We start from the raw sequence: 27,151 nt of genomic DNA on the forward strand, positions 1-27,151 counted from the left end.
AGGATGATATGCGCTCATTTAGATGGTACATAAGTTGGAATGATGTTCTTTGTAGGACATCTCTGAATGCAAGAGTGCTACTTTCTGTGGGGATAGGTGTAGTAGCTCTGAATCAAACATGCACAAAAAAAATCGCTACGAACTGAACACACCAGCTGGCAAGCTCTCTTTGACTTAACTTGGTAAGGTGTTGTTTCAGTTCAATTTTAGTTAGCAAGCTTATGCCATGATTGGCGAGCTCTAGATCCGGAAGATTTGTGGGCCTATTATTGCTATGTACCAGTAGCTCCAAAATATTCTAGATCTGGAGCTGGACGTATGTCGGGAAAATTTAGATGGATCATTTTATTTATGTTTAAACTAAATTAAATATTGAAACCACTTTAATTCCGTTTACAAATTACCTATCCAACCTGGATTCCGGAGCAGAATGCGCCGAATATGCCTTTAGAATGTGGTCTTTGGGAGGTGTACGCCTAGCCCAACGAGGCAAGGTGCCGCCGTCCAAATCATGATGGGTGCAAATGGATGGCTTTGGTGGAGTGGTGGTGGTCAGGCTTTTTTTTAAAAAAAAAGAGCTAGACACTATTGAAACACGATTGTAAGAGTGTTCTGCTTTTTTAAGGGCGGTTCAGAAGATAATTTGCTCCTACAAATGGATCGGGTTACCGCAGCAATTCACTCGCCTCTGATAATATATTTTTAGGGACGGGTGATGGCGTCACCTGCTCCTACAAATTGATTTTAGAGGTAATACAAAAGAATAGCATATATCTCATAGAGTCACAAGTAATTGTGCAGTGTGGTGGAGAAGAAGGTACGCGCGAGGTTTGAGGTAAGCAGATAGTAGTGGGGCCTGTGGTGGTGGCCGGTTGGCTGGGATATTTTTTTTCTTTTTTATTTTGCTATTTTTAATTTTTTTAATTTTTAATTTTCTAAAAATTGAGTTGTAAGGGCGGGTAATGTCATGATCCGCCCCTACAAATCAATTTTTAACAACAGGTGGGCCTATCAGCCGCCCCTACAAATGGATTTTTAGAGACAGACGTGTTATCCATCCCTGCAAATACCTATTTCTAACTGCGAAAAGCAGAAGTGGATAACTTATCCGCTTCTAGAAATATATTTTTACCCGCGCCTACGAATCCGCGGAAAGCGTGGTGTCTTGGGGGGGGGGGGGGCACAAGGCAGCATGCATTCGCGTTTTCTTCTCCTCCTCTCCTCCACGTTGGATTTACAACCGACGGCGATCCCTCAGCCGACGCTAAAAAAACGAATTTGTGGCGCAAATGACGCCTAGGGCGTCTCCTTTCTCTTTTCTTTTCATCGTGATTGTGCCTTTTGTTGTCCGGCAGGGAGAGGGTTTCCCTTCCCGTGTCTCACCCTCGCGCTGATTCATGATCCATCGGACCATCCCTCCTCTTGTCTCTTACCAGCTCGTCCGTGTACGGGCAACCGCTACCGCTCACGGCATATTGCATTGGCGTCGCATGCACCGTGCGCTCCCGCGTCAGCACCAAAAAAAAAGGGAGGACGAGACCTCCGAGCACGCTCGTCGTCCACGAGCCACACGGCGGCGGCCGCACCCTCCTGTTCCGGCCTGCCGCCGCGGCATCCTGCTGGTCCGATGATGCCAGCCAGGAGCCGAATGTGGCCGTCGCTTTCAGCGTGCAGTGCCGATGGATGGAAGACGAGAGAGAATCCCGGGCGGCCCTTGGCTCGGCTCGCGAGCAAAGTGACCCTGACCCCTTCGGCCTCTAGCCCTGACCCGTCTGGTCCATAACCAAAATCGCGGTGCAATACTGCAATAACAATTATGCGCGTAGAATCCGACGTCAGGAGTTCATTCAGAAAAATAAGCCGTACGTGCAGAGTGGAGGTACTGCGGCCTCGAGGCCGCGTCAGGGGAATTCAGGATCGGAACGGCTGGTGAAGCTGGTGCGGCAGCCGAAGGCACACCACCACCCATCGAAAGGAGCACGAGCGGCAGCAGGATCGCCCCAGATTTCCCGCGATGGATCGAGCTGCCTCATCAGTATGAACTGAGCCAGATCCGCCGTGGAAATCGACGAGTCTGCTCGGCTTCAGATGCGCACGGCCTCACGGGTCGTGGTCGCGCGGGTGAGTGAGCTGCCCCGCCCGGGCGCTCTCGCTCTCCTCTCGGCGGAACGAATTGATTGGACGCACCCGCCTGACCGCAACCGCCCGAGCCCAAATTCCTCACGCAACAACGGTCTCGACGGCTCGGCTCCGTTCCTCTCGCTCGGCGGATCTCTTTCGCCATCACGCAAGCCGCTTCCGTCAACAACCGTCCCTGGCTCCCTGCTACGCATTGTTTATCCCGCTTTATTAAAGCCCTTTTTCTATTCAATTTCCAGGTCGTTTTCTTGCCTGGCCACAGTTGGTCCTCTCTCTCTCTCTCTCTCTCTCTCTCTCTCTCTCTCCCCCCGCGATGGAGCCGCTCAGACCGGTGTGCAAGTGTCCTGACATCATGTGTGTTGCCATAAATGCAGCCATCACCGGTACAAACGAAACGACCCGCCCACCTCTGCGACCTGTCGTCCTGTGTGCCGGTCTCTCCTGCCTCTTGCCTTCGCTTCAGCTCCAGCTCCTCATCCCACTCCCTCTTCCTGCCAAGGTACGTGCCCGACCCGATTCCAGCTACGTACCCATGGCTCCGTTTCCACAGCTAGCGGCTAGTAGCGAGCTCATCCCTGGAAGAAGCTGTTTAATTATGCGGAAGAAGCTGTGTAATTATGCGGTGCTTGATTTGGATGTCTCTCTCTGTCTCGCTGTTCTGCAGGGTTGGCGGAGGAAGAGCGAGCGAGGCCGATAGATGGTGATGATGGGGCAGCTTGGGCGGCTGGTGGACGGCATCAAGTCGAGGCTGCGTGCCGGCGGCGCCGGGAAGAGGGGCGGCTCCTCGGTGAGGAAGGCGTCGGCGTCGGCGTCGTCGGCGGGCTACGACAAGGTGGAGAAGACGGACAGCATGCGGGTGGAGATCCGGAGCCGCCAGGCGCGCAAGCTCATCGCCAAGAACCTCGACGCCGCCGACTCCATCGCGCGCGCCGCACGGGCCAACAACAAGCGCTTCTTCCTCGCCTTCTGAGTTCTGACCACCATCGAGGGGATATAATATGATCCAACCAAGAACAAGCCAAAGAGCTCCATCAGCAGCTGCTGCTGCTGCTACTACTACCTGCCCGGCTCTCTACATCTGTTTTAGCTACGTGCAGTGATAGTCCAAGCAGGCCCCAAAAATTGCATGCCAAGTTGCCAACTACGTGATTCTGGAGTTTCTTTACTGTACCTGAACAGAAAAGACTGTAGCACAATACGATGATATCTTGTCGTGACAGTATTCGAGCAGTATTTCAGCTTCTGTCTTCGAAACCTGTGGCGTCTCAATCATCCACCATGCCCTACTAAAATTGATCCATCCACCATCTGATTTCATTAATAATTATATATATTATTATCCGCTAACTAGGCGCAATCACGCAGTACACGAGTATCCGTACAGCCGCAAGGAATACTATTCTCGTCGCGGTCTTAGAGAAAGGTCTGATTCGGTAAGCCGTCGCTTTGGAAGCAGATTAAGTAGATCATCACAAATCACATGTGAGGCTAATAATGAGGCCAAGAGGACCGCAAATGTTAAGGGTCACCACGCGGGTGCGAGTGGATCCGTCACAAAAACTCCGCTCGTGGTCGCAGCAGGTGGGCCTAAAAGCTCGTGTTCTTCTTCTCCACGAGCTTGCCACCGGAGTTCGGGAAGGGAGGACTGCCGGGGTTTCCTGTGGCTTCCGGGCTTAGAAAAGGGAGGGAGGGGGTGGTAGGGAGGTCCGGCGGCGGGGGCGGGTTGAGTGGGTGGCGCGGCGAGGCGGCGAGAGCCGGTAGCCGCCGGTGGTCGGAAAGGCAACCGGTGGGCCAGGCACCGGATGGGAGAGCGTGAGAAATTGCTGGGGACGATTGCTCAGCGGCGGTTCCAGCGGCATGGGCGAGCTGCAGGTGGGCCGCAGGTGGACCTTGTGCGATACTCATGCTCGCAATCGCACATGCCACCCCAAACAGCCCCTGAGAGGACGGGCTCCTAGCGACACACCTTCCTGTCTTGGTTTTCCAAGAGATCGATCGTTCGGGGCGCTCAGTTTTCGTGTCAACCCTCTTTACTTTTCGTGGTGTTGTGTGGTGAACGAAGATTTTGACTGCTAATCGCAGTTCGCTGCAGCCACAGAAAAAGGCGCGGTGTGCTGCCAGCTGAGGGCAAGTCCAGGCGCCTCTTCTTTTGAATGCGGCATTATTGGCTTCACTCCTCTTTTACAATGGACCAGATTAACCCTATTTATCAGGACATCAGGTGACCTAGTGATTCAAGAGTGGGTCGAAAAGGCTGTCAACGAGAGAGTTGTGTCTTCCATAAAAAAAGAGTTAAGAGCTATAGAGAGAATTGTGTTCTACTACGGGCTTATTGTAAAAGGGAGATGGCAGGATGTCAAGTTGGATCGGACCAGTGCTGGAACTAGAGGCTAATAATCATGGGGGCTCTAGGAGCAGGATGGCGAAGTGGCAGGATTGCTACTAGCTACGGGCGATGCATGGAGGACAACAGGATGAGAAGAATCGGGCCAGGCACGATGCTCGGTTATTATATTAGCGTGGGAGAGGGCAGACGGCCGATGGCAGCAGGAGGAGATTGACCGGTTTGTATAGATGGGAGGTTGAAGAAACGGTAGAAGCCTTCTTTCGATCTTGATCCAACGGTTCTAATTGGCCCGAAAACGTCTGCCCACATGTGCATGCTGTCACCAGGTCTATCGCCACCGTCCATCGCCGATTGTGGACCCCTGCCCTGGCCGGCTGTATTGTTTGGTTATTCTTATTTTCGCGTTTTGGACTAGGGGTAGTTTCAGAGGCTACAAAAGGGTTTATCCTTTCGGTCTTCTCCAACCTGCTTCCTCCACAGTTTGCTGCGGCCATTTCCAATCGCTCCACCGCGGCCGAGACGAGAAGAAGCTCCAGCTTGCCCGGCCTTGCCGTGATCCTCCTTCTCCTCACCACTCACTCCGCCGGTGCAGAACCTCCACCTCGCCGTCACCGTCACCCTAGCCGTGGCCTCGCTCCTCCCAGTGCTCACCCTCGCCGCGTTCTTCCTCCTCCTCGCCGCCGCGTGCTGGAGATGGGGACGACGCGGATTAAGGTTAGGGATTCGGGTTTGGGATTGTTAGGGAGTTATCCATGCCCAACGGCCTTAAAGAGATGGCCGTAGGTGGCGGCTGGCCAGGCGGAGGAGGCGGATTGGGGGGAGGGGATGGTTGCGGAGATCCGGTGACCGACGGAGGAAGAAGAGAAAGGGAACGACAGAACGGAGGAAGAAGAAGAGAAGAAAGAGATGCCGGTACCGATTTTTCAATTTTACTCCGCAGTACATACGTATCACCATCCTGTTTCTGTACTTTCCGGATTCCGGTACTTTTCACGAATCTCCACACGTAAACACACGATACTTCTCCGACGGTACTGGTAACCCTGGTGACTGTAAGGGCATATGGAAAATCCAACTTCCTAATTGGCCGATCGAAAAGTTTCCTACTTTCAGTTATTGTAATTTAAAAAAAAATTACGGCTTCTTCCCTTTTATTTTTACGGTTCATCCATCACGCTCCCATCGCCCCTCTTTTCCTCTTCTTCTTGTCCTTTAGAAAAGCTCATGCGGGAACCATAAATAAGCCACGACGCATGGCCACATTCACCAGCACTATACTATCTCAAGCCGCTTTCGATCTCTCTTATTCTACGCGCACACACTCTCGCCAGAATCCTTTTTCACGAGGTTTGACTGCTACTTCGTTGCGCCGGCGTTGCCGCCGCATGACGCATCGATCCGCCACCTCACGGGATCGTACGGCGCCGAGGCAGGCGGATGCATCTCTCCTCTGAAAAATGCCTTTCTCTGACCATGCAGCGTTCGGTGAGGGTGACGTGCATCGCATATACTAGTAAGTACTTGGAATTGAGATTGATTCTGGCTGTTGGAAGCAGCCATGGGGCAGTATTTTTGTGGCGTGCGCCTCGTCATCTAGGTGACAGAGAACGCACAAGGGGTAGTATCTAGCTAGGCGCGGTGTCAAGTGGGAGATGGTGTCTGGAAATTCGTGCTTGGAATGGAGTAGAGCCCCTGCCTTCATCATCCGGACAGGGGAGGTCGGGACTTGCTGCGACCTAAACTGAAAAAAAATATGAAGAGCGCTTGCAGAACATCTCATCATCTCCAACACGTGAATTTCCGCAGGACTTCATTTCTTGGATTCAGTTCACGCTTGAAACTGCGGCGAAGACCGTTAATTATATATACTGAATATTTGCTGGTTTTGATAAGTCGACTTTATATTTTACTTGTGTTTAAATCACCGTACCTTTTCAGTTTGATTCTCGAACGTCGTAACTCACGATTGGCGTATGATTAGCTTAATAAAAGGTGACTTATATGGAATGGTTTGTACGAAATTAGATGTTCTTGGGTAGAGGTGAAAAGTTGTACTACTCACAGAGAAAAAAAAATGTTCCACCTTGAAAGAGAGGGGAAAAGGTTCTTTCCTATTTTTTCCAATGATAAAATTGTAAGGGACAAGGAACACGTAGGTTAAAAATAAGAGGCAGGCATGAACAATCCCATATAAATCATGTGCTCAAAATGTGGCTTCAAGCAGGGGGAATTTGGTTCTTATTACTTCTCTCCATTAGTGAACACGTAGAACAGGGAAGAAAACTGCGAAGCGTCGCTAGTTTTTTAGAAACACAGTACAGACGCAGACGCTCGTAAACACGCACGAACACCCTCCTATGAATACACGTGCGCAATCCTACCTCTATAAACATCTCCGAGAGACTGAGGCGATAAATCTTCAAGATTGATGAAGTCACCACAGACACCTCGTTAGTTCGCTTGTCAACTCTTCAATAACCTCCAAATTTGTTACCGATCAGCCTCATGTGATCTTCAAGCAATCACATCATCTAGTAAGGATTAGTTCGGCTGCACGGTCATGTCTGGGAGACCGTTTCGGCAACGCCTGGGTACGGGTTGAGCCAATGAAGAAAGCCTATCGTTTTCGGGCTGTCTCACGAGATGACGTGGCACCTTCCAAAGTTGCAACCACTCCGGCCGTGCTTTATATTGTAACTCGAAAAGTAACGAGGGAGCAAATGAACAGTAAAAGGGGTAAACTTCATTGATCTTAAGCTCTGTATTTATAGATTACATCTATAGATCGTGGTTAAAGGACGTGCAAGGGCGGGAGCTTTTCTCTGCCACGCAACGTGCGCGAAGACCATGCTGACTTCGTCCTGGCGGCCGAGCGAGCACGGGCTTTTTCCCGCTTCAGAGTGGATGAGGTCATCCAAAATATTGGTAACACTCCTACTTGGCCGAATCACCGCTAGAGATTAATAAATTAAATATCTTCCAAAACCCTGTGGGCAAAAGAAAGATTTGAAAAGAAATACTCTATCATGAACTCATGAAGTTTAAGGAGTATTTTATGTCCTTTTGATATCTCTAGAAAAACCCCGGTGAGGAGAACAAGAGATAAGACATATGCTTATGCTAATATTGTCTCATAAAAAAATTTACATAAGAAAACTCTTAAGGAAAAAACTCATCAAAAAAGAGTTCAATGTGATGTTAACATGGCCAATTTTCAAGAGACACTCCCCTAAATCCTGCAACTCTCGAAGCCGTCTTATACCGATCCCTCGAACACATTTTTCAAATTAGGAGTTTGGTGAAAAGATCGGCTAAGTTGTCACAAGACTTTGTAAGATGTTTATTTCTCCGCTCTGTTGTAGCTCATGCAGGAAAAATAATTTGGGGACGATGTATTTAGTCATGTTGCTGTTGATACAACCCGTCTGCATATGTGTAACACAAGCAGCATTATCCTCGTAGATAATGGTAGGTCATTTCATGGAACCAGTTTCCACATGATTGGTCTATGTGGTTAATCATCCTACATAGCTAAACACATTCGCGTGAGGCTTCATTTAGTGCAATGACCTCAGAATGATTTGAACATTTGCTTAGACAATTTCCATGAAATGGCCATTTCTCCGTGAAGGAAGACAAACCCTGTATGTGATCTGGCATTGTGCGGATCAGACATGTAGCCATCATCAGTACATCCAACTAAACTAGGATCTTGGGCTTTCTGAAAGAACAACCCAAGGTCCTTTGTGCCATTTAAGTATCTGAGGATCTGTTTCCCCCCAATCCAATGGCGCTTCGTTGGAGCAGCACTACGCCTTGCTAATAGGTTCACTACAAACGCAATGTCTGGCCGGTGCTATTTGCAAGATACATCAGCGCTCCAATGAGAATAAGATAAGGATATTCAGGACCCAATATCTCTTCTCCTCCTCCCGTGGTCGGAAAGCATCTTTCTCTAAGTCCCATGACCGAACAACCATGGGGGTGTTATTGGGTATGGTTTGTCCGTATTGAATTTTTTCAATATTTTCTGGATGTAGACAAATTGATGCACTAACATCCCAGATTGAAGGTTCTCAATTTGCAAACCTAAGCAATTTTTTTTACCCAAATCCTTCATCTCGAATTCTAGCTTTAGATGATCGCGGGCTTCATCAATATCTTGAGTGCTGCCAAAGATATTTAAATCATCTACATACACGGATATAATGCAAAACCCCATAAGAGATCTTTTAATGAAGACGCACGTGCAATCATCCTTGTTGGAATAACCTTTCTGGATAAGGTACTCAATCAGCCGGTTGTACCACATTCTTCCCGACTGTTTAAGACCGTATAACAATACATGTTGTGATTCACGCTAGCAATCGGTATATAGATTCTATCGGGGACCTTCATGTATATATCCGAATCTAACGACCCATAAAGATATGCGGTCACGACATCCATCAACTTTATAGATAGACGCTTTTGTATTGCCAGACATATTAAGTATCAGAAAGTAATTACACCCACTACTAGAGAGTAAGTTTCATTGAAATCAATGCTGGATTTCTGTGGGTGTCGGTGTTTAACCTCGAAGCCCACCGAGGGATATCCCCAAGGTTGTAGATTGTAGGTGGGGTGTCGCCGAGATTAGGAACTCAAAGGTGCAAGAAACACAAGAATTCATGACAAGCTCATCTAATAGAAGTAAACACACTCACAAAAATTTAAAGCCAGAGCCTCTGTAGATTTCAAACTAAAAATAAAACTTGTTATCTTAAGTTTGAATTTGTTCATTTTTATACCACTATTCTATTAGGTTTAAAAATATGAAAAATTAACATAAGTCTTGTATTAACTTCAAGTGTGTGTAGTTAAATTCCAAGCCTCAGTACTCCTATGTTTGAAGCTATAGAAATTAATTATGATGCTAGTAAAGTTAATTGGTTTAATTTATAATAAGTAAATCTGAATTCTTGGAATTCAAACCCATTGTTTTGTGATGTATTGAATGTGAGTTTTTAGATTGAAATCTTATCGTGAAGGAAAGTTATTAACTTAATAATCACTTAATTCAAATCATTGCATATCATATAGAATCGACGATGTTTGAAGATGGAACCTACGAATTGGTCCCGGAGCCTGAGCAGGGTATATTTGAAGACCAAGTAAACGTCGTCCAGGATCTTACTGAAGCCCCGAACCAAAGTTCAGAAGTTGTTGACATTCCTAACCCCAGCCCCACCCAAGAAGGCAAGCCCCGGTGTATAACCCAGTATTTTAAATTATGCACTTATATTGTTATATATTTATCTTGTGCATTAAGTGCTAGGAGTTGTTATGAAACCTTAGTTGCATGGAACCAGGAACCTATGTAATGTTTCCGAGTCCTTATCAAGTAGATGCTTTGCTAATAGGACCGACAGAAGTCGAGTGATTTCCTGTCACTCGCGCGATATAGGAGTTGCTTGTTTACTATTTTACAATCACTATAAGGATCACGGACTGAGTTATGTGCAGTACCATGATTTGGAATGGTACCCCGTCTGTGTTGGTCAATTTGATAAGGCCGTAGTGTGTGGTAGTGGTGATCAAGTATTTAAAAGTACTAGCCACATAGCATAAATATGGTACGCGGTAAGCCTATTACCTAATTAGCCTGGATAGTGGACTTACCCCACCACTCGAATTTTGGTTTTGTCACACACACGCCCCGACGTGTGGGAATACGTTCCGCATAGCGGACGGGAGTACGGCCATACAGTCACGCTGTAGACGTACGTCCCGCACAGTGAATGTTCGTATGGTCCTGCAGTCGCTTGTGGTGGCCCTGTTCCACACCCCGGAATAAGATGGGAACGGTTGCCCGAAAAGTTAAGTTTCCGAGCGTGTGAGCTAGTATCCCTTGCAATTATGAAATTCGATTCAGAATCGTCCGTTTCTCGCGGAGATTGAGACTACTTGATACTTCTACCATATAGAGCAATAACAGTAACAGTTAATGGAATAATTTTGATGTATGCTTAATATATACCTTGCTTGACTAGTATAGGTGCTTACCTAGAATGGTTAAAAGAAACTAGTATCTAAAAGTTAATATATGAAAGTAAGGTCATACTCTTTGTTGCTTTTCAGTAAAAAAAAAACTAGAGCCGTTCAACCTATCATGGTCTAGTTATGGGTTAAGTATACCCAATGTCGAGTAAGCCTTGCTGAGTATTAGCATACTCAGCCTTGCTAGTAATATGGTTTTCAGGTATTTTGTTCGTGACTCAAGAGGATAGTCTGACTTGGCCCAGTACTGTTCCGCTTGGCTGGTCCGTGGAATGGGATCCGTCCCCAGCCGACAATGACCCTTCGATGTAACGCCATGCTTTGGGCGAAGTATGGTACCTACCTCTGCGACGTATGTAGTCGCGTTGTTATTCCGCTGCTAACTCTGAATACTGTCCGGTAAACTTGAAGTTTCGAATAATACTTGTATAAATTTGTATTAGTTAGGGTAAAATAAAACCTATGTGTAATAATATTTAATTATCCTGTGGTGTAAAAGTTGCGAGCTGTTGTAAGGCTGGACTCATCTTCGTGCGAGGTAAACCTGCATCAATCCTGTGTAACCGTGGTTGAATCGGGCGGTGACCCGACAAACCAATGAGTTGTTCCGTTTGAAGTGTGCTGAGCTTCTATCGCCTGCCTAAGCGAGGACTAGCGCGCTTGAGCCGGAATAATTCCAGCGGTTCTGCCACAAGTGAAGCATCTCGTGACCACAAGGATGGCCGACAGCAAGCGAGAGTGCCTCCAAGGGGAAGGAAAAGGAGTGTAAGGCCACCATCACCACCGGAGACCGGTGGTAATCAAGTAAGTGCTCCGAAGCTGATCTGCAGACCCTTGTTGACGAGGGTCTTCTCTAGAGCAAAGAAGACATCCTATGGCGCCCTGCCACTGGGGCCAAAAGGCCATATGAAGTAGTTGATGAGATTGTTCTGTTTCAATACTTCTTCAAGCGGGGATTAGCCGTCCCGACTTCTGACTTTTCCTGTGGTCTCCTTCTTTTAGCATGGAACCCAGTTGCATCACCTTAATCCCAACTCCATCCTTCATATTTTGATCTTTGTTCAGTTCTGTGAAGTATTCTTAGGAATAGAGCCGCACTTTGATATCTTCACCTATCTTTTCCACCTCAACTCCCAACCCAATGATAAGGTCCCGTACGAGGTCAGAGGTGCTGGGCTGCATCTAAGGTAAGGGATGGAGCAAAAATACATCTCGTACAAATTCCCGAGTAGTTTGTTAGAGTGGAGAGAGAAGTGGTTCTACATTGGAAACCACGCGCCTTCCTTGCTAGAGAGGACCACGGGAGCACTAAAGATCACGCGTGAGTGGTCCAAACCCTGCAGGGATGAAAGCCAGATCCCAGAATTGCTTGATATGATAAAAAATAGAGGAATGCGGGTGTTATTAGCATAGCGGTGATGTACACGTGGATCGGCAGGCGGATCCAGCCACTGGAGAAGCGGGCAAGGTTTGGCTTTGACTATCATGGAGTCTTAGACCCTTCTCGATTTTCTGCAGAGCCGATTTAGAAATTAGATGCCGTAGCTCGAGGGGCTGGGTACTCATGGGCGCTAATATAGGGCATTTCTGCTAAGGACCCTCCAAATCATGTAAGTATCCGTATCCTTCTGTACTCATTCTTGTTTTGGGTGAAACTGACTCATCTGTCCATTGTGTTGCAGCAGGATATGGATGTATATAGAAGTATGCCGCCGATGCTGGACGTCACACATCCGCGGCATCTGGTGCCATCGGCGTATTAGAAGCCAGTCTTTCATCCTTCCTATGATCCAATAAACATAGACGACGATCAGGACAGCGACAATGATCGCACCTTGGTTGAAGTGATAAAAGGCCACGGTAAGAAGACCGCCTAGGTTGTAACACCCTAAGGTAATTTCCTTAAATTTTAATGAATTTATTTTGGCTCAAATGAAATTTCCAGGTTTTTCTTTAATTTTTGTGGCATTTAAAGCAATTTATAACACAAGAGAATAAAATTAATTACAAGATCAACTTGTTTGTGCATTCATGCTGGAGCATTATTTTATTTGTGTTGAGTTTATAAGGTTTGAATTCAAATTTTTTTGAATTCAAATAGATTTGTTTGAATGGTTGAGTGTAGAAAAGGAAAAGAAAAGGAGAAGAAGAGAGCAGAACCCAGCAGCCGGCCTGCTTCCCTTTCCCTCTCTCCCTTTGGGCCGGCTCTTCCCCCCCCCCCGGCACAGGCCCACCATCCTCCCGAGGCCCAGCTCCCTCAGCCCGTTCACGCCGGCCCACTCTCCTTTCCTCCCTCGGGCTCCCTTCCTCTACTTCCTCTCCACGCGGCCCAGCCCGAGCACTCTCTTCTTTTCTTTCTCTGCCAACCGGGGCCCACCGGTCAGCTTCTTCTCCTTTCCCCTCCGCAACGGCCGTGCAGCCCGCCGCCGGGATCTCCGCGCCGCCCGCGCCTGGGCCCGCATGCCGAGGGCTCCGCCGCCCCATAAGTGGGACCCCCGACCCCTGCGTTCTCATCTCCCCACCAGTGCTCCGCCGCCTCCAACCCTAGCACCCCGCCCGTGTAGAGCCTCTGCGCCGCCGCATTCCTCCGCCTCTGCTCCGCCGTGATCCGGCAACGCCGCCACGTCTTCGGCCGATTTCCACCTCGGTGAGCATCGTACCCTTCCCCGGATTAGTTTGCGCTAGATATTGGGGTCCCTAGGTCCCTGCAACGGCCGGACGCCGCTCACCCGTGCCCCGCCGCCGCGTCCAACCGCAGGCCGTCGTGGTGAGTCCCCTGCTCCGCCAGGTGTGCCCTGGTTCCGGCCTGCCTAGCACCGCGCACGCACCTAGTACCTGTTCGCCAACGTTCTGAGCCCGAGCCGCCCGAGCGCGTGCGCACCGGCTAGTGCCACCGCACCAATCCGCCCCGCCGCCGAGCGCGCCGCTGCAGCCGCTGCAGGTCCGTGCCATCTACTCTGGTGCGCTCGTCATGTTCCTCTGGTGCTCCCGAGCTTAAGCCCCGCTCGAACAGACCCTCGGAGGGCGGATTTAGCTAGCACCGGCGAGGCACCACCGCGGAGACTGAACTCCGGTGAGCATCCATCGCCACACCGCCGCCGGACCCCCTTTTTTTCTTCTGAGCCGTCCGATCCGCGGCCAGTGGGTAGGATTAGATCCCTAGCCCCTTGATCTAGACCGTCAGATCGTGATCCAGCGGATGTGATTCCCTCGTACCGGTTCACCCTTGTCTTAAATCCCGGCCGTCCATCCTTGATCCGGCATGTGGGATTGAATTTCCGTTATGTTGGGCTCTGGCGCGTTAGATCCCGATCGGATGGATTAGAATCAAGCGTACCCCTTCGCGTAATAGATCTAATCTGAGCTGTTAGATGGCGATCCAAGGGCCCAGAACAGAAGCTACCGGTTCAGCCCGTCGGTTTTGCTAAAGAGTCCCTGTCCTTTTGAGAAAACAACCCGCAGTCCACTTGTAGTTCAAAAATAATTGCGGTTAGGTCCTGTTTTATGCTTTTAGGCCCCTGAGCTCTCTAGATTTAGGTTTTTCCAGTCCTTTCTTGGAGTTTTTGCGTGCTGGCCCCGGTATCTACCCTTTATTTGCGTTTAGACCCTCGGTTTTTTGCGCAGAACCCCTTAGAACCTCCAGTCTTCTTACAAATAGGTCCCTAGATCTTGTTTCAAGCGTAGTTTTCGCGTCTTAGCTCCGTTTTAGGTGTTCTTTATGTCCACGCGATTGTTATAACGCGTAGAATAGTTCTAGGCCAGTTTTGTGGGCTGTTCTATTGTATTGGTGTAATGTTTTCTTATAGTTTGCTATGGTTTGTGCATGTGTGTATGTGTGGACTATGCTTGATGATCGTGATTAGACGCGGAGCCTTTGGACCAGTACCAGGAGTAGCCATCTTCCGAGCAGTTCGAGCAGCAGCCGGGAGAGTACGAGGAAGGCAAGTATAACATGAACATCCTATCACTTTTAAATACAATTTCGTACTGCATTTTAATTCTGTATGCCTATAAGGATTTCCTAGCCACCTTTATCCCTATATTTATATCCTTTGGGTTGCATTATGGTTAGTTGTGCTAGATTGCTGCGCTATAACACATTTGGTCCTTTTAATTAAATTTGATTAATGGTCTTATGCAACTTAATCCTGAGAGTGGCCCTCTGTGCTGTGTGCTTGAGTGGCTCACGTCTCCGTAAAAGATGTTTTGTTAGAAATTTGGTTTAGGGGGCCAGCACGGTGCTTAGTGCTTGGTTGGTCACTCTCCATAAGGACCGGTTCATAGAGTGATAACCTGGGACAACCGCGCAACCATAAGACTGGAATGGGACGGTTTTGACTTACTAATTAGGTCGTGTTGGCTCGGGAGTAACTTACCTGCGTGGGCAAGGGGGGTGGTAAGCTTCAATGGTCCCTGCTCCTCCGGCTTGGTCTGTGCTGTGTGTCTTGTACCCCCGGAGGTGGGCCCCATCGTCGCTGATCCAGAATTCTTAGCGGTTACACCTTACCAACGTGATCCTTTGTAATGGTCTCGTAGTGTGCTTGCTAGCCATCTCACCTAAGGAAGTGTGATGAACAACTAGCGTAGCTCACGACTTGTGGGTAAAGTTGTGCAACCTCTCGAGAGTGTAAAACTGATATATCAGCTGTGCTCACAGTCATGAGCGGTCCGGATCCTCCTTTTGATTAGTGGGGCTATCAACCTTTGATTAGGGAGATTCCCCGGGTGGTTTTGGTTTGGATGGTTCTCAGTAGTTCTTAATTAATACTGATTAATTTATTATGCAATTGGGTTATGGTAATTCATCTACTTGTAGTACTTAGCTTTAATAAAATTTGCCAAGATTAAAAGCTAATGCAGTTGAGTCAGCTAACCCTAGAGCCTCATACTCGTGTTATACTTGTTGAGTACGAGTTTGTACTCACACTTGCCTCTTCCTCTCTTCTGTTCTCGTTGGGACATCTTCGACTGCTGCTCAGTACCAGGCGACGTGGAGGACTACATCAGCGGACTCGACGACATCTAGGCGTTTGTCTCCCAGTTGACGTCCCTGTGGCACCCCACTCCTCATGTATTTATTTTACGCTTCCGCATTCTCTTGAACTGATCCTTGATTCAGTTGTAATAAAGATATTCATTTTATAATTTATACGTTTTTAATTCGTGACATGTGTTGTGGTATCTTGATAATCTGTTGTATATATGCGTGACTTGATTCTGACGCATATATGATTGCTCGATTTATGTTCTTATAAATCGGGTGTGACATAGGTCCACTCTCCTGGTGATGATCTTTTGCCCGGCCATCCGCATGGACCAAGAGCGTCTGCTCGGAAGTGCAAGGCGAGCGCCTCACCGGCTGGGGATGATGTTGTAGCATCCAAGTCATTGCATTCTGAGTACTTTTTCTACTTTCGCTTGGGCATTTTCTGATTAAATTTCCCCCTTCTTCTTGATTTTTGTCGGTAGTTCCCCGAACCCCAAACATACCAGGGGTACAGTTAAAGAAGAGGCCGGGGATGATATTGCAAGGGGACAAGGCGTGTCCACCATTGTAGTGGACACGTCAAGCGGTACTGCTGAGGCCACGCCAGAACGATCGCCGCCCCCGGCTGACCGCAGTTTGATAGTGACCGTTGCGGTTGCCCCACCCGGGCAGAGGTCGTCCTCGACTGGCGAACCTGCGGCGACGAGTGCTTTGGGTACTAGAGCAGTGCCCCGAGTCCTTGGTCCTCTCGGCGGTGCCTAGGCCTCCCCCTCGCCGGAGCGAGTGGGGCGAGGCCGGGAGCCGCGCAAGGGCTCCCCAGACTGGACATGTCCCGTGGGGATCATGTTCGGCCAGCGTAGCCCTGGGCGGTGGTTGGCCGCAGCCGTGGTGTTGGGGCGCGCCCGCGCCAGAGGTCGAGGTGGAGGTGCGAGTGCCGGCTCGGAGTAGACCATTGGTGCCGCCGCGCCTTAGGTTGTCGCGTCATTGTAGTACGGCGGAACTCCACGGCGTGCGGCCATGGTGTGCAGAGGCTCGAAGCTCGGCAGCTCCAGAGGCGTCGCACGGCCGCCGCGCTCCTCGGCAAGCATCGGCATGTAGGGCAGTGTCCCGGCGAGTACGAGGCGAGGAGGAGCGGACCGGCGAGTACATCGGTGAAGGAGACCGGCATGGTGGGGTGAGACTGTAGGCGTGCGGTGCTGCTGTCGATGGCCCGCCCTCATCGTGGAAGTACGAGGTCCATCCATGGGCGGGGTAGTAGGCGGTGACCTCCGGTGGTGCCGGCGACCCTCCGCACTCGACCCGCACCATGGCTCTCCATCCATGGGACGGGCAGTGTCGTGGGGAGCGCACAAGGATGCGCTCCTCCACGAAGTAGGAGTCCGGTGGCACATGAGGCCCCCGACGAGCTGCGAGGTTGTCGGCATGGTGAACTGCATCAACAGGGCCTCCACCACGGCGACCACAACAGCGAGGGCGGCGTACTAGAGCTCGGAGTGCCTCCAGGAGCTGCTGATGGAGAAGACCACGGAGTTCGAGCATCTTGGGTGAGCGCCTTGGCATCTTACCCTCGCTGTCGGCGGCAATCTCCTCCTTCTTCCTTCTCAGTTGCTTAGAGCTCGTGCTGATAATGTGTTGTAACTCATAATGTAATGAGGGAGCAAATGAACAGTAAAAGGGTTAAACTTCATTGATCTCTGTATTTATAGATTACATCTATGGATCGTGGTTGAAGGACGTGCAAGGGCGGGAGCTTTTCTCCGCCACGCGACCCACGCGCGACGAGCGCGAAGACCACGCTGACTTCGTCGCCGAGCGAGCGCGGGCTTTTTCCCGCATCAGAGTGGATGAGTTCATCCAAAATATTCGTAACACTTAAGTTGTCATCATGTGCTGTCCATTGCATGCAATTCGCTCCCTCTACTCATTTGGATGTTTGCGTGCTTACATAATGCCCATAAGAGCAAAACATGAGAAAACCCCACTCGGAAATATCACAGGCAAGTAAGCAAAAGCTACTCGTTACGCAGAAGTCCCATCAAGTGCCCTTTCTGCCGTACTTGAACGTGGACTGAAGCAACTCTTAACCAAGATGAAGCCAGCAATCATAGAAAGAGGATGCCAACTAGTAATATTTTTTTAATACATAACATTCAAACTAATAATTTAACATAACAAATAAATGTGTACAAAAAAGTTCACATGGAGCATGGAGGGGCCCACTAGCTTCGTCTCTGCTCTTAATTGAATTTCAGGTCCAATAAGAATAAGAAAGGTCCATTATTGATAGGATATTTGGTAAATCGTGGGCGTTCTGCTGCAGATGCAGCTAGCGCACGTTCCAATTGTTCAAACTTAGCCCATTTAAGGCCTGCTTTAACGGGCCGAATCACGGCTCATCCTCATGGATCGAGCCCAGTTTTGGCCCATTTACACCTACCACGCCGCCGGCTGCCTTCGTCGTCCGTCGTCCCGCACGATCCCCTATCCAATCACCCCACACACACCTTCTCCATCTCCTCCGCCTCGCCGACCTCGCCTGCCGCACCGCCTCCGGCCCGCCGCCCTCCCGCCCCCGCCCCACCCCACCCCCGCCACGCGCCCTCGCCACGGCGGCGGAGATGCAGGCCGCTGCAGCTTTCAATCGGGCAGCCTTCAGCGCCCGCCCGCTCCATCGCCCCCCGAGGCCTCTCCTCCACATGTACGCTCAGCTCAATTCTACCCTCTCGATGCCTTAGCAAGTTAGCTCTTAGCTTCCCGTTTCACGCGACGCGCTGATTAGAACGTGTGGCTTTGGTGAATTCTGCAGAGCCGGGGCGGAGGATGGTCCGGCGGGAAGAAGTGGCGCGCCCCTGACGCGGCTCCCGTGCTCCGGGAGCCTGTCCGTCAGCGCCGGCGGCTACGGCAACGGTAAGGACGGAGAAACCGTAGCTCAGTTAGTGCCATGCTCGATGTCCAAATTCATACTGCTACCTTCTTTACCTATCAAGCTAAACCTGGGAGGCATTGCAACTCGCAAGTATAGATACGTTGTAGTTTCTCTGGTTCAGAATGAAAACAATTCAACACGGTCCTAAAGGGAGAGACTGATGCAGAAAGTTTTGATTTAATGTATGAAAGGCTACAGGCTTGCCAAATAAGGTTCTTTCAGCCTAAGCAAAAAAAGCTTAGCAATTATCCGAAGGCAATCAATGTGACCAACTGAGCATGCCCCCATTCTGTTGCCTATCTGCGAGAATCATCTCATCTGGTCAGCGCTATCATTCTGTGAGATAAGTGGAATGTCCAAATACAATTTGCCCTGTGAAATCCACAAATCTTTACCTGTTTGGATTGGTAATCAGTTAATCACAAATACCCCAGTCCAGTTTGCCTAAGTTATCCCTCTTTTTAGTGATTCTAGGAAATGGTCACTGTCTGATAGGAACTGTTTCCTTGTGGACTCATTGTTCTGATAAGACCAAACCAGATGGAATCTTAGGTACAAAACTTACTCGCCATCTCATGAGACTGAGATTTACCTGTCTTTGTTTATTAAGGCTCTGCAGAAGCACCTATAACTTTTGTTGGCATTCTTTAGGTCTACAATTGTTTCTAGGGCCACAGTTTGTTAACATAGAGTTAGTCAACCCTGTTTCGGCTAAGCTCCTCTATCATATTGTCTAACCAACTGGAAAAGAAATCAAAAGTTTCATTCACTTAGTTGGGACAAACATTTTGAATTATGTCTCGCTGTTTTTGATTTTTGATTTGTGAAGTGAAAATCTTGCAATTGAAGCCTCTTGTTTGCCAACTGTCCCTGGTGGAGATGCTTAGCCTAAATTGTAACGAATAACCTTGAATACATGCCCTTTAATGCTGGTTTTGCCAGCTAACAGTTAAACTTTCTGTAGATTTTTCTTCATCATAGCTGTTATTTCAGTTTTATTTTTTTTTAATCTGGTAGGTTCTGTATTCAGTTTTGTTTTTGTGCTGGTGGTTGTTTTAGTACCAGAATTAGCTATTGTTTCTGCTTCTGACCTATTTGTGTGTATCGGCAGAGCGGGTTCCAGTGTTTCCAAGACAACAATCATGGGATCCCTACAAGCTTCTCGGTGTTGATCATGATGCATCTGAAGAAGAGGTCCGGAGCGCAAGGAATTTTCTTTTAAGACAATACGCTGGGTACGAAGAAAGCGAAGAGGCTATTGAAGGTGCTTATGATAAGATAATAATGAATAGCTACTCACACCGTAAGCATTCCAAAATCAACCTTAAAAGCAAGCTAAAAAAGCAAGTTGAAGAATCCCCATCATGGGTTAAGGCACTGCTTGGATACTTTGAGGTGCCATCACTGGAGATTATTTCAAGGAGACTTGCTTTTTTTGGTTTCATTGCTGGATGGAGCATTGCAACTTCTGCTGAGTCTGGGCCTGCATTTCAGGTATGCTCGGATTCATTTCGAACCTTTCACGATTCAATTTTAAGTTTTGGAGTTTTTAAATTTGGGGAGCTGTTATCCCTGGTTTATTTAAGAGCCAAAACTGTTGGTTAGAGGGAGAGGTCATAAGTTTTTTGAGCCAAAACTGTTGGTTAGAGGGAGAGGTCATAAGTTTGTTTTCCTCATTATTAAGGCCTCAAGTGTGCAAGGGGTTTAGACGATTTTCTAGTGTCTACCTTCAAAGTTTTGCTCTCTAGTGTCTAGACACCTCCAAAAAGTCAGATAGTCAGTGTCCGGAAGATCTTTTCCCATTTGATTTGACAATTAGAATCATAAATGGATTTCATATCTAAGATGAAGCTTACTACAGTAATCTTTTCAGCTGTAACAAAATTTGGACACAAGCCATTGACATCTTTCTCTTTTGCAGCTTGCTCTGTCACTTGTATCATGCATATACTTCCTCAATGACAAGATGAAGAACCTTGTTAGGGCATCCACCACAGGGTTAGTGAGCATTTCCACTGCATGCTATCTTAGATGTTATTGGTCATGCCCCAAGTTTTGATTTGTTCGTTTTTTCCAGGCTTGGAGTCTTTGTGGGTGGCTGGATCTTAGGTTCTTTACTTGTCCCAGCCATACCAGCTTTCATCATCCCACCTACTTGGTCCGTTGAGCTCCTTACTTCGCTGACGGCCTATGTTTTCATGTTCTTGGGGTGCACTTACCTCAAGTGAAACTTTGCAACAGTTCTCCAGTTGGAAATTCCTGCTGTTGTCACAAAGAAAAATTGCTCTTGCTGATATCTCCACTGCAAATCCAAACTTCCTGATGAGTGACTGTCTGACTGAGCGTGAGCGACCTTCACATTTTTGGTTCGAGAGTATATTATGATCTATGCACTACTGTACCTTGCCCCAGGATGGTTCAGACTTCAGATACATAGTTTTTTGTTAGATATGTACGTTTTTGTTGTCCCCTTTAGTCTTACCCAGGTGTATTGATTAGTATTCTACCCATAGCTAGTTGATTAACTTATGTTAGTACGTTGGTAAAGCATGCTATTGTGTTTTTCTACCTGTTTATTAGTGTCCCATAATTGCAATCAAGCATTGCTGCAGCAATATAATTTCAGTGGCTTGTTTGTGATTCCTCTCTGCATGTTGAAAGTGATGGAACTCGAGTCCAATTCAGCTCGAATTTGGGGGTGTTTCCAAACCTGTACAGCTGGTACTTTGTGGCAGGAATTCGGATGCCTCCCTTCTCCGTATGGCAGATACTAATATCTACTTATTTTCGCTTCCGTTAGAGTGTGACAAGAGCATCAAAATTGGCAAATTTCCTGATGTTTTATTCGCTTCTTGCAAGTATTCTTCTTTCAAGAGCCAGACAATTCCGGTAGTTATTGAAAAGGGATGTAAAAGTTGGATTCTTCCATAGCTGCAACACGGTTTCCCTCCATAGAGTGAACAGAAATCATGCCGTTTCATCAGTGGAGCTACGGATTTGCGCGCTGGAGTACTCCTCGTACCTCACGGGCTTGTACACCAGCGGTTGGCCGCCGCCGACGAGCTCGTCCATCGCCCTCACCGCGGCGTTGACCCTGGCTCGGCAGCCGAACAGCACCGAGAAGCGCTCGCGGTTGCTCGGCGTCCTGACGCGGTGCAGGCACGCCGGCACCCGCCCGTTCGTGACGACCTGTACGACGATGCTCGTGAGATTCAACCGGTGAATCGTTCGTGACGGGTCGGGGGAGCGAGGAAGTCGATCCGACGTACCCTGAGCTGCTCGCCAGCCACGAAGGTGACCGTGCCCGGCTCGGGAGGCACGGCGTGCCAGCGCCCGTCCCCAGCCCACACCTCGAGGCCCTCCACCTCGTGCTGCACGATCCCGGTGACCATGGTGTCGTCGCGGTGCTCCTTCATGGACACGCCGGTCTCCCTGTCCAGAGGCGCGCCGTAGCGCGTCAGCCGGACGCCGTGGGTGAGCGACGCGAGGTGGTGGCCGATGCTCTCGTCCCGGACGCCGAGGCCCTCCAGGGTCAGCGTCTCCACCATCCGCTCCAGCCTCAGCATGTTCTTGGCGAACGACACGATCGTGTCGCTGAACGGGTCGACGCCATGAGGAATTTTACATGAGATGGTTCCGGTATGTTGAAAGATCGATGGTATGAAATGCTATAAGAATCAGTGGTTTGCATACCAGAATTCCTGGTTGCCCTGCGGCCAGAGGACGCCGGCGAAGTCGCGGACGCGGCCGGCGTCGGCGGCCTCGGCGACGCGGATGCTCTCCATGGCCATGCCGGGGATCTGCGAGATGTAGCCCTTGAACGGCCCCCAGCGGGAGACGTTCCGCTGCTTGGTCTCGAGCGGGAGCGCGAAGATCTCCGGCATGGCCCGGCAGAAGAGCGCGCCCCGGAGCTCCGGGCCGAGCGCGTCGTGCGCGACGACGACGACGGCGCAGCCGTGCGCCACCATGGACGCGGTCACCGCGGCGCGGGCGTCCTCCCACCCCGACCCGCCGGGCTCCACCCCGCGGAGGTCGATCTTGGCGAGCCCCATGGACTGCTCCTCCGCGGCTTCGCTCAATCCGCTTTGCCCTCGAGTACAAAAGTCAGCGTATGAGCAATTGAGCATGAGTTCATCGTGTGCTCACGTGACGTTTTATCCTGAGCTAATAGTAGATGTGATACGGTGAGAGCAGCACCAGCGTATAAATTACGAGGTAGTTGGACAAGTCATCCGGATTCTACGTGTAGCTAAGCATGCTAAGTCTTACCTCGAAAAAAATATTCATTCTTGTCAAACTTTTCTCGCCCCCCTACTGTTTACTTCCTGCGGAGTTATTATAGCATAATATTATTTTATTTGAAGCACCGGGTGCAAAAGCAAGCTGCGTAGCTAAGGCGGTGCTTCGTAGCATCCTCGTCTCCAGCGTATAGCCATGTGAATGTTTCTCTGAAACTTCGGAGCACCCCCAAAATTCCTATGCTGGAGCTGGTCTGATAGTCTCATGTTATAAAAATGGTATTGACTCAAGAACGGCCGGCCGTGCGGAAGCGCTCACGTACGGCACCCACGCCGCCTCCGCACTGTACGCGCTCATGAGTGGATCCCACCGACGCCAAGCCTTATCTCTCCACTAGCCTGCCGCTAATCGGAGCCAGATCCGCTGCAGTACTGCAGCCTGCGGTGCGCACGTCCATCTTAAATCCAACGATTCTCCTATTTTCTCCATCCACGTTGTGTACATACTGGCCCAAGATAAGGCCCAGCTTCTTTCCTTTCGTCTCTTGGGAGCTGGGATCGTTGTTCCCCTTTCTCTCTGTCCTTGTAGCTTCAGGCAAATCGACGCCGCTGCCGCCGCCGCCGCCTGGCCGCCGCCGCTGAATCACGTCCGCGCGATGCTGCTGTCAAAATGGAGCCGAAGCTCGACCCCAAGGCTGGCAAGCTCGCTGCAGAGTCCGGGGGCTCTCCGCTTATCACACCTCGCCGGGGCGCCTAGCCGTCTCGCGGTCGCTGCAAGTATGGACGGAACTACATCGAGCCATCAAGGTGCTTGTGCTGATGGAACAATATTTTCTGGTTCACGCTGAACGTTCAATTCAGAATGAATGCATTTTCAATGTGTCTTTTTAACAAAATACCCTACAATTGCAGTGTAACTTAAACCTCACAATTGCCAGGAACAAAATACAGGGGTCAACAACAAAATAGCTCTCCCGGTTTGCTCAAGAACTAAAAGAATCTCTCAAATTTCAGATCATCACTGCTTGCCCCGTTCAATAGTTGAGTGAAGGAGCTGATGGTCCCATATTCTTCAAAGTTCCTGTGTTTGTCACTGCTTGCTTCTTTCCCAATATCTTGTGCCTTGCGAGAATAGAAAGTCGCAAGAGAAAGCATCAGCGCACGAAAATGTATAATAATGATGTAATGCACTTGTTAAAGAAATTTGACATACCATTGGTATTTGTACAGACTCAAGAGTTTTTCTTTGTCCTTTTTTTCCTCCCATTGTACTTTTCTTCCCAGCCAAGTTTTTGTCTCTTTGAACTTCTTGTGCGACCCTCTTTTTTCTTTAATTGTGCATTACTCAATGTGTCATTCTGTGCAGCAACATTAACATGAGCTGCACTTTCACCAGCATTAGAAATACTTGGGCACAAACTAATTTTGTCTTCAAGCCGTTGGCTGAGGAGGTCTATTGCATTCTCCATCAATAAAGTGCACTCGGGAAAGTAGGTTACTCGGTGTGCCAAATTCAGAAGTTTGTGAGAGAAATATCTGTAACGAAGCATTGCATCAAGCTTTTGATTTTCAATTACATTTTTTCCATTCCTATCTAGTACAATGCCACTCCTTGCTTGTCGTGTCCAACGCTTTAATATATACTGTGTAGGCAATGACTTAATATTCATTAAATCAAGAACTTTCAAAGCATGAGCACATATTATTCCGATTCTATTAAATAAGTTGCAACTGCATGTAGCTGTTTGGTCCAAGGGGTTGCCAATAACTCTATACTCTTCATCAAGGACAAGTTCCTCACCAAGGCTCCCTGTTGCAACAAGATATTCATAGTTTCCATCCAATACTCTGGTGCATGCTGTCATAGACCTTGCATATTGACCTTGAAAAGCTTCAAATATGATTGGTGTATACATTTTGCTTGCTTGCAACAGCATAGGTACCTTCACTATGACCCTTGGTAATTTTTTCCTTGATTCAAATTCTGAATTCAGCTCATTGTTTCTTTTTCCTTCAACCACTCTTTCAAAATGCTTCAGAAATCGAATGATGTTAAAATCTGATTTGAAATGAATTTTTAAATCATTATTTAGACTCACTCAACTGTGTGCTTCGCATGCCCAATGTGTAAACATCTTTCATATAACATTCAGCCAATTTTTCTTTTAAACTGTAAATACTGTCTAACCAAGTTTGCTTTTGTACCTTTGTCCTCAAGATGGCAAATTCTCTTTCAAATTTTTCCTGGTCCACATACTCAAACATGCATGCCCTGAAATCAGCTAGAACATTTGAGCCTTCATCTTTTTCTTGCTTAGGCAAATGTTTGATAGCATTTTGCATTATGTGAAAGGTGCACAATCCATGCCATGACTCATGAAACACTAGCTCAACTGCCTTTCCCATTGCAAAATCTTGGTCTGTATAGAATGTTTTGGGTTGCTTTCCATTATGTGCTTGTAGAAAGGTCTCAAAGAGCCACCGAAAAGACTCAAATGTTTCATCATACATTAGAGCAGCACCAAAAACTACCGTTTCTCTGAACTAGTTGAATCCAACAAAAACACCAAAAGGCCGACTCTCTCTATCTGTCCCAAAAGTAGTGCCAAAGGAAACAACGTCACCAAAATGTGTATAGTCAGCAATCATTTTAGCATCAGCCCAAAATATATTTGCAATCTTCTCCTCAATATCCATTTGTGTCGCGTATTGAAATGATGGGTTTGCTGCTATTTTATCTCGAAAATATTGGAGCATGCTTCCCGCTTCACCATATGCCATCTCGCGTTGCCGCTTGCCTCGCAAATAGTTTTTATGGTCGCGTAGGGTGTAACCCAGATTAAGCGGCCCACCCACTTGGCGACACGCTAATTCATGTGATGCTTTAGGACCTATTCCTGAATCATCAGCTGTTTCTATTTCAAAAGCTTGCAATTCTGAAATTTTTCTTTGTGACACCATCAAGTGAAAAGTTTCTGCTGAATGAAGTTCATGGTTGTGTTCCAACTTCAGATCATAAACTTTATATCCATCTGTCTCTTTATCATTTACAAGACACATACGCACTTCACAGTCTGTTCTTGTTTCAGCTCGGGGACATTTCACTTGATCACTCCTCTTGTCCTTCCCTCTATGACCTTGCTTGGCACAAACAAATCTACATGATGTTACCTTTCCATCAATCTTACTTTTGTTTGCATATTGCTTCCTAACTTCAAAACCAATCCGCCCAGTGTAGGCTAGCCAAAACTTCTAACCCTCTTCTGGATTTGTAAATTTCATGCCAACATGAGGAACTAAAGAGGGTAATACTTTCTCCCTGAAATTCATTACTACTTTTATCAATGCTTATACAAGAAAATCATAATTATTAAGGTGATAAGTCGAGTTAAGGCAAGCGACCCCCTTTTTAACTTTTAAGCGTAAAGGCGTAACGCGAAGTGACGCTTTACTAACTAGTAAATATAGAAAAATAGTACCAATTATAACTTGAATTTTTGAAATAGTAGATGACAAGTTCAAAGTAAGCTGCTCTGCTCAACCAAATACAAGAAGCATGCAGTAAGCTAGCAGGTCCAGACGTCCGGCACGGCCAAATAAACAAAGCAAGTAGCACAATCATCTTGCGTAGTACACAGCTGAATAAAAAAGTACTAAAAATCTTGCTGCCAGAGAGTATTATTATATTATCTAGTAGAGAGAATGACGCCTCAGAGAACCTGATGGTATGACAAAGAAAATAGAAGAATCTTACTCACGTGTAGGATCTGTAAGTGTCTCCGTTCACATCCTCACCATCTTCCCTTGAAGCAGATGAATCGCTCTTTGCCTTCAAAATCCGTTCTTCTTGCCGTCTCAACCGCGAACGATACTGCTTTCCCGCTGCTTTTTCCCTCCAATCTACTGCTTTCCCGCTGCTTTTTCCCTCCATCGGCACTGGCGGTGGCTCTTATAACGGAGCTCTCGATGAGAAAAATATTGGGCCAGAACATGGGCCGTAGGTGCAAAACATAACCAGCTAAGTGTACAAGCCCATCTGAGTTGCGCACCGCAGGCTGCAGTACTGCAGCCGCTAATCCTCCTCCCCATGCTGTTTCTATTTCTCGCCTCTCTCTTCCTCTAGAGCTCCGAGATCCAGCCGGCGGCGCGCCCTCTCCCGTCCCCCCGGACGGCTGCTCCTCCTTCCTCTGGCGTGGACGCGTCCCCTCCCCAGCAGCTGGTGGCTCCGCGCGTCCACTCCCCGATGGATCCAAAGCGGCACGGCATGGACTCCCTCCCCGAGCGGCAGCGCGCGGATCCAGAGCAGGCGGCCCGAGCTCCTCGTGGTGTTGTGGCTTCCTCTCCGACCCTGCTCGGCGGCCCGGACTCCCGCACGAGGCAGGCGGTCTCAGCTCTGGCGGCGCGGGATCCCGACCGAGGCAGGCGATCTCGGCTCCCGACGGCTTCTCCCGTGCGGCGGACCAAGCGCGTGCGGC

General features: G+C 48.6%; 3 protein-coding genes and 1 long non-coding RNA gene across 5 annotated transcripts; 3 read left to right on the plus strand and 1 right to left on the minus strand.

Annotated features, from left to right (window-relative positions):
* The first annotated feature begins 2,478 nt into the window (after positions 1-2,478).
* LOC112896299 lies at positions 2,479-3,377 on the plus strand. Its single transcript, XM_025964229.1, has 2 exons — positions 2,479-2,638; positions 2,804-3,377. The coding sequence occupies exon 2, from the start codon at positions 2,837-2,839 to the stop codon at positions 3,107-3,109; it is 273 nt and encodes a 90-aa protein (XP_025820014.1). The 5' UTR covers positions 2,479-2,638; positions 2,804-2,836; the 3' UTR covers positions 3,110-3,377.
* A 14,648-nt stretch (positions 3,378-18,025) lies between these two features.
* Positions 18,026-21,082, plus strand: LOC112898485 (protein CHAPERONE-LIKE PROTEIN OF POR1, chloroplastic-like). Its single transcript, XM_025966816.1, has 5 exons — positions 18,026-18,210; positions 18,319-18,419; positions 19,550-19,932; positions 20,360-20,436; positions 20,516-21,082. Exons 1-5 carry the CDS (start codon positions 18,131-18,133, stop codon positions 20,664-20,666), a joined length of 792 nt encoding a protein of 263 aa, XP_025822601.1. The 5' UTR covers positions 18,026-18,130; the 3' UTR covers positions 20,667-21,082.
* Positions 21,083-21,259: 177 nt separating this feature from the next.
* Positions 21,260-22,698, minus strand: LOC112898484 (2-oxoglutarate-dependent dioxygenase AOP2-like). The gene is made up of 3 exons (XM_025966815.1): positions 22,132-22,698; positions 21,708-22,032; positions 21,260-21,627 (listed from the first exon to the last, which is right to left on the minus strand). Exons 1-3 carry the CDS (start codon positions 22,563-22,565, stop codon positions 21,406-21,408), a joined length of 981 nt encoding a protein of 326 aa, XP_025822600.1. The 5' UTR covers positions 22,566-22,698; the 3' UTR covers positions 21,260-21,405.
* A 496-nt stretch (positions 22,699-23,194) lies between these two features.
* Positions 23,195-23,981, plus strand: LOC112897975. 2 transcript variants are annotated; one of them, XR_003229800.1, is made up of 2 exons: positions 23,195-23,483; positions 23,589-23,981. It is a non-coding gene; the product is annotated as an uncharacterized LOC112897975 (long non-coding RNA). The 2 variants fall into 2 exon arrangements; XR_003229799.1 differs by having other exon boundaries at positions 23,615-23,981.
* Positions 23,982-27,151: the final 3,170 nt, after the last annotated feature.

This window comes from Panicum hallii, chromosome 6, assembly GCF_002211085.1.
Source record: "Panicum hallii strain FIL2 chromosome 6, PHallii_v3.1, whole genome shotgun sequence".
Classification (NCBI taxonomy): domain Eukaryota; kingdom Viridiplantae; phylum Streptophyta; class Magnoliopsida; order Poales; family Poaceae; genus Panicum; species Panicum hallii.

Coding starts and splice junctions, on each gene's coding strand:
- LOC112896299 (XM_025964229.1), top strand. CDS start 2,837: ATGGTGATGATGGGGCAGCTTGGGCGGCTGGTGGACGGCATCAAGTCG.
- LOC112898485 (XM_025966816.1), top strand. CDS start 18,131: ATGCAGGCCGCTGCAGCTTTCAATCGGGCAGCCTTCAGCGCCCGCCCG. Junction 18,211..18,318: donor CCGAGGCCTCTCCTCCACAT/GTACGCTCAGCT, acceptor TGAATTCTGCAG/AGCCGGGGCGGAGGATGGTC. Junction 19,933..20,359: donor AGTCTGGGCCTGCATTTCAG/GTATGCTCGGAT, acceptor TCTCTTTTGCAG/CTTGCTCTGTCACTTGTATC.
- LOC112898484 (XM_025966815.1), bottom strand. CDS start 22,565: ATGCTCAATTGCTCATACGCTGACTTTTGTACTCGAGGGCAAAGCGGA. Junction 22,033..22,131: donor CAGGGCAACCAGGAATTCTG/GTATGCAAACCA, acceptor CGACCCGTTCAG/CGACACGATCGTGTCGTTCG. Junction 21,628..21,707: donor TGGCTGGCGAGCAGCTCAGG/GTACGTCGGATC, acceptor ATCGTCGTACAG/GTCGTCACGAACGGGCGGGT.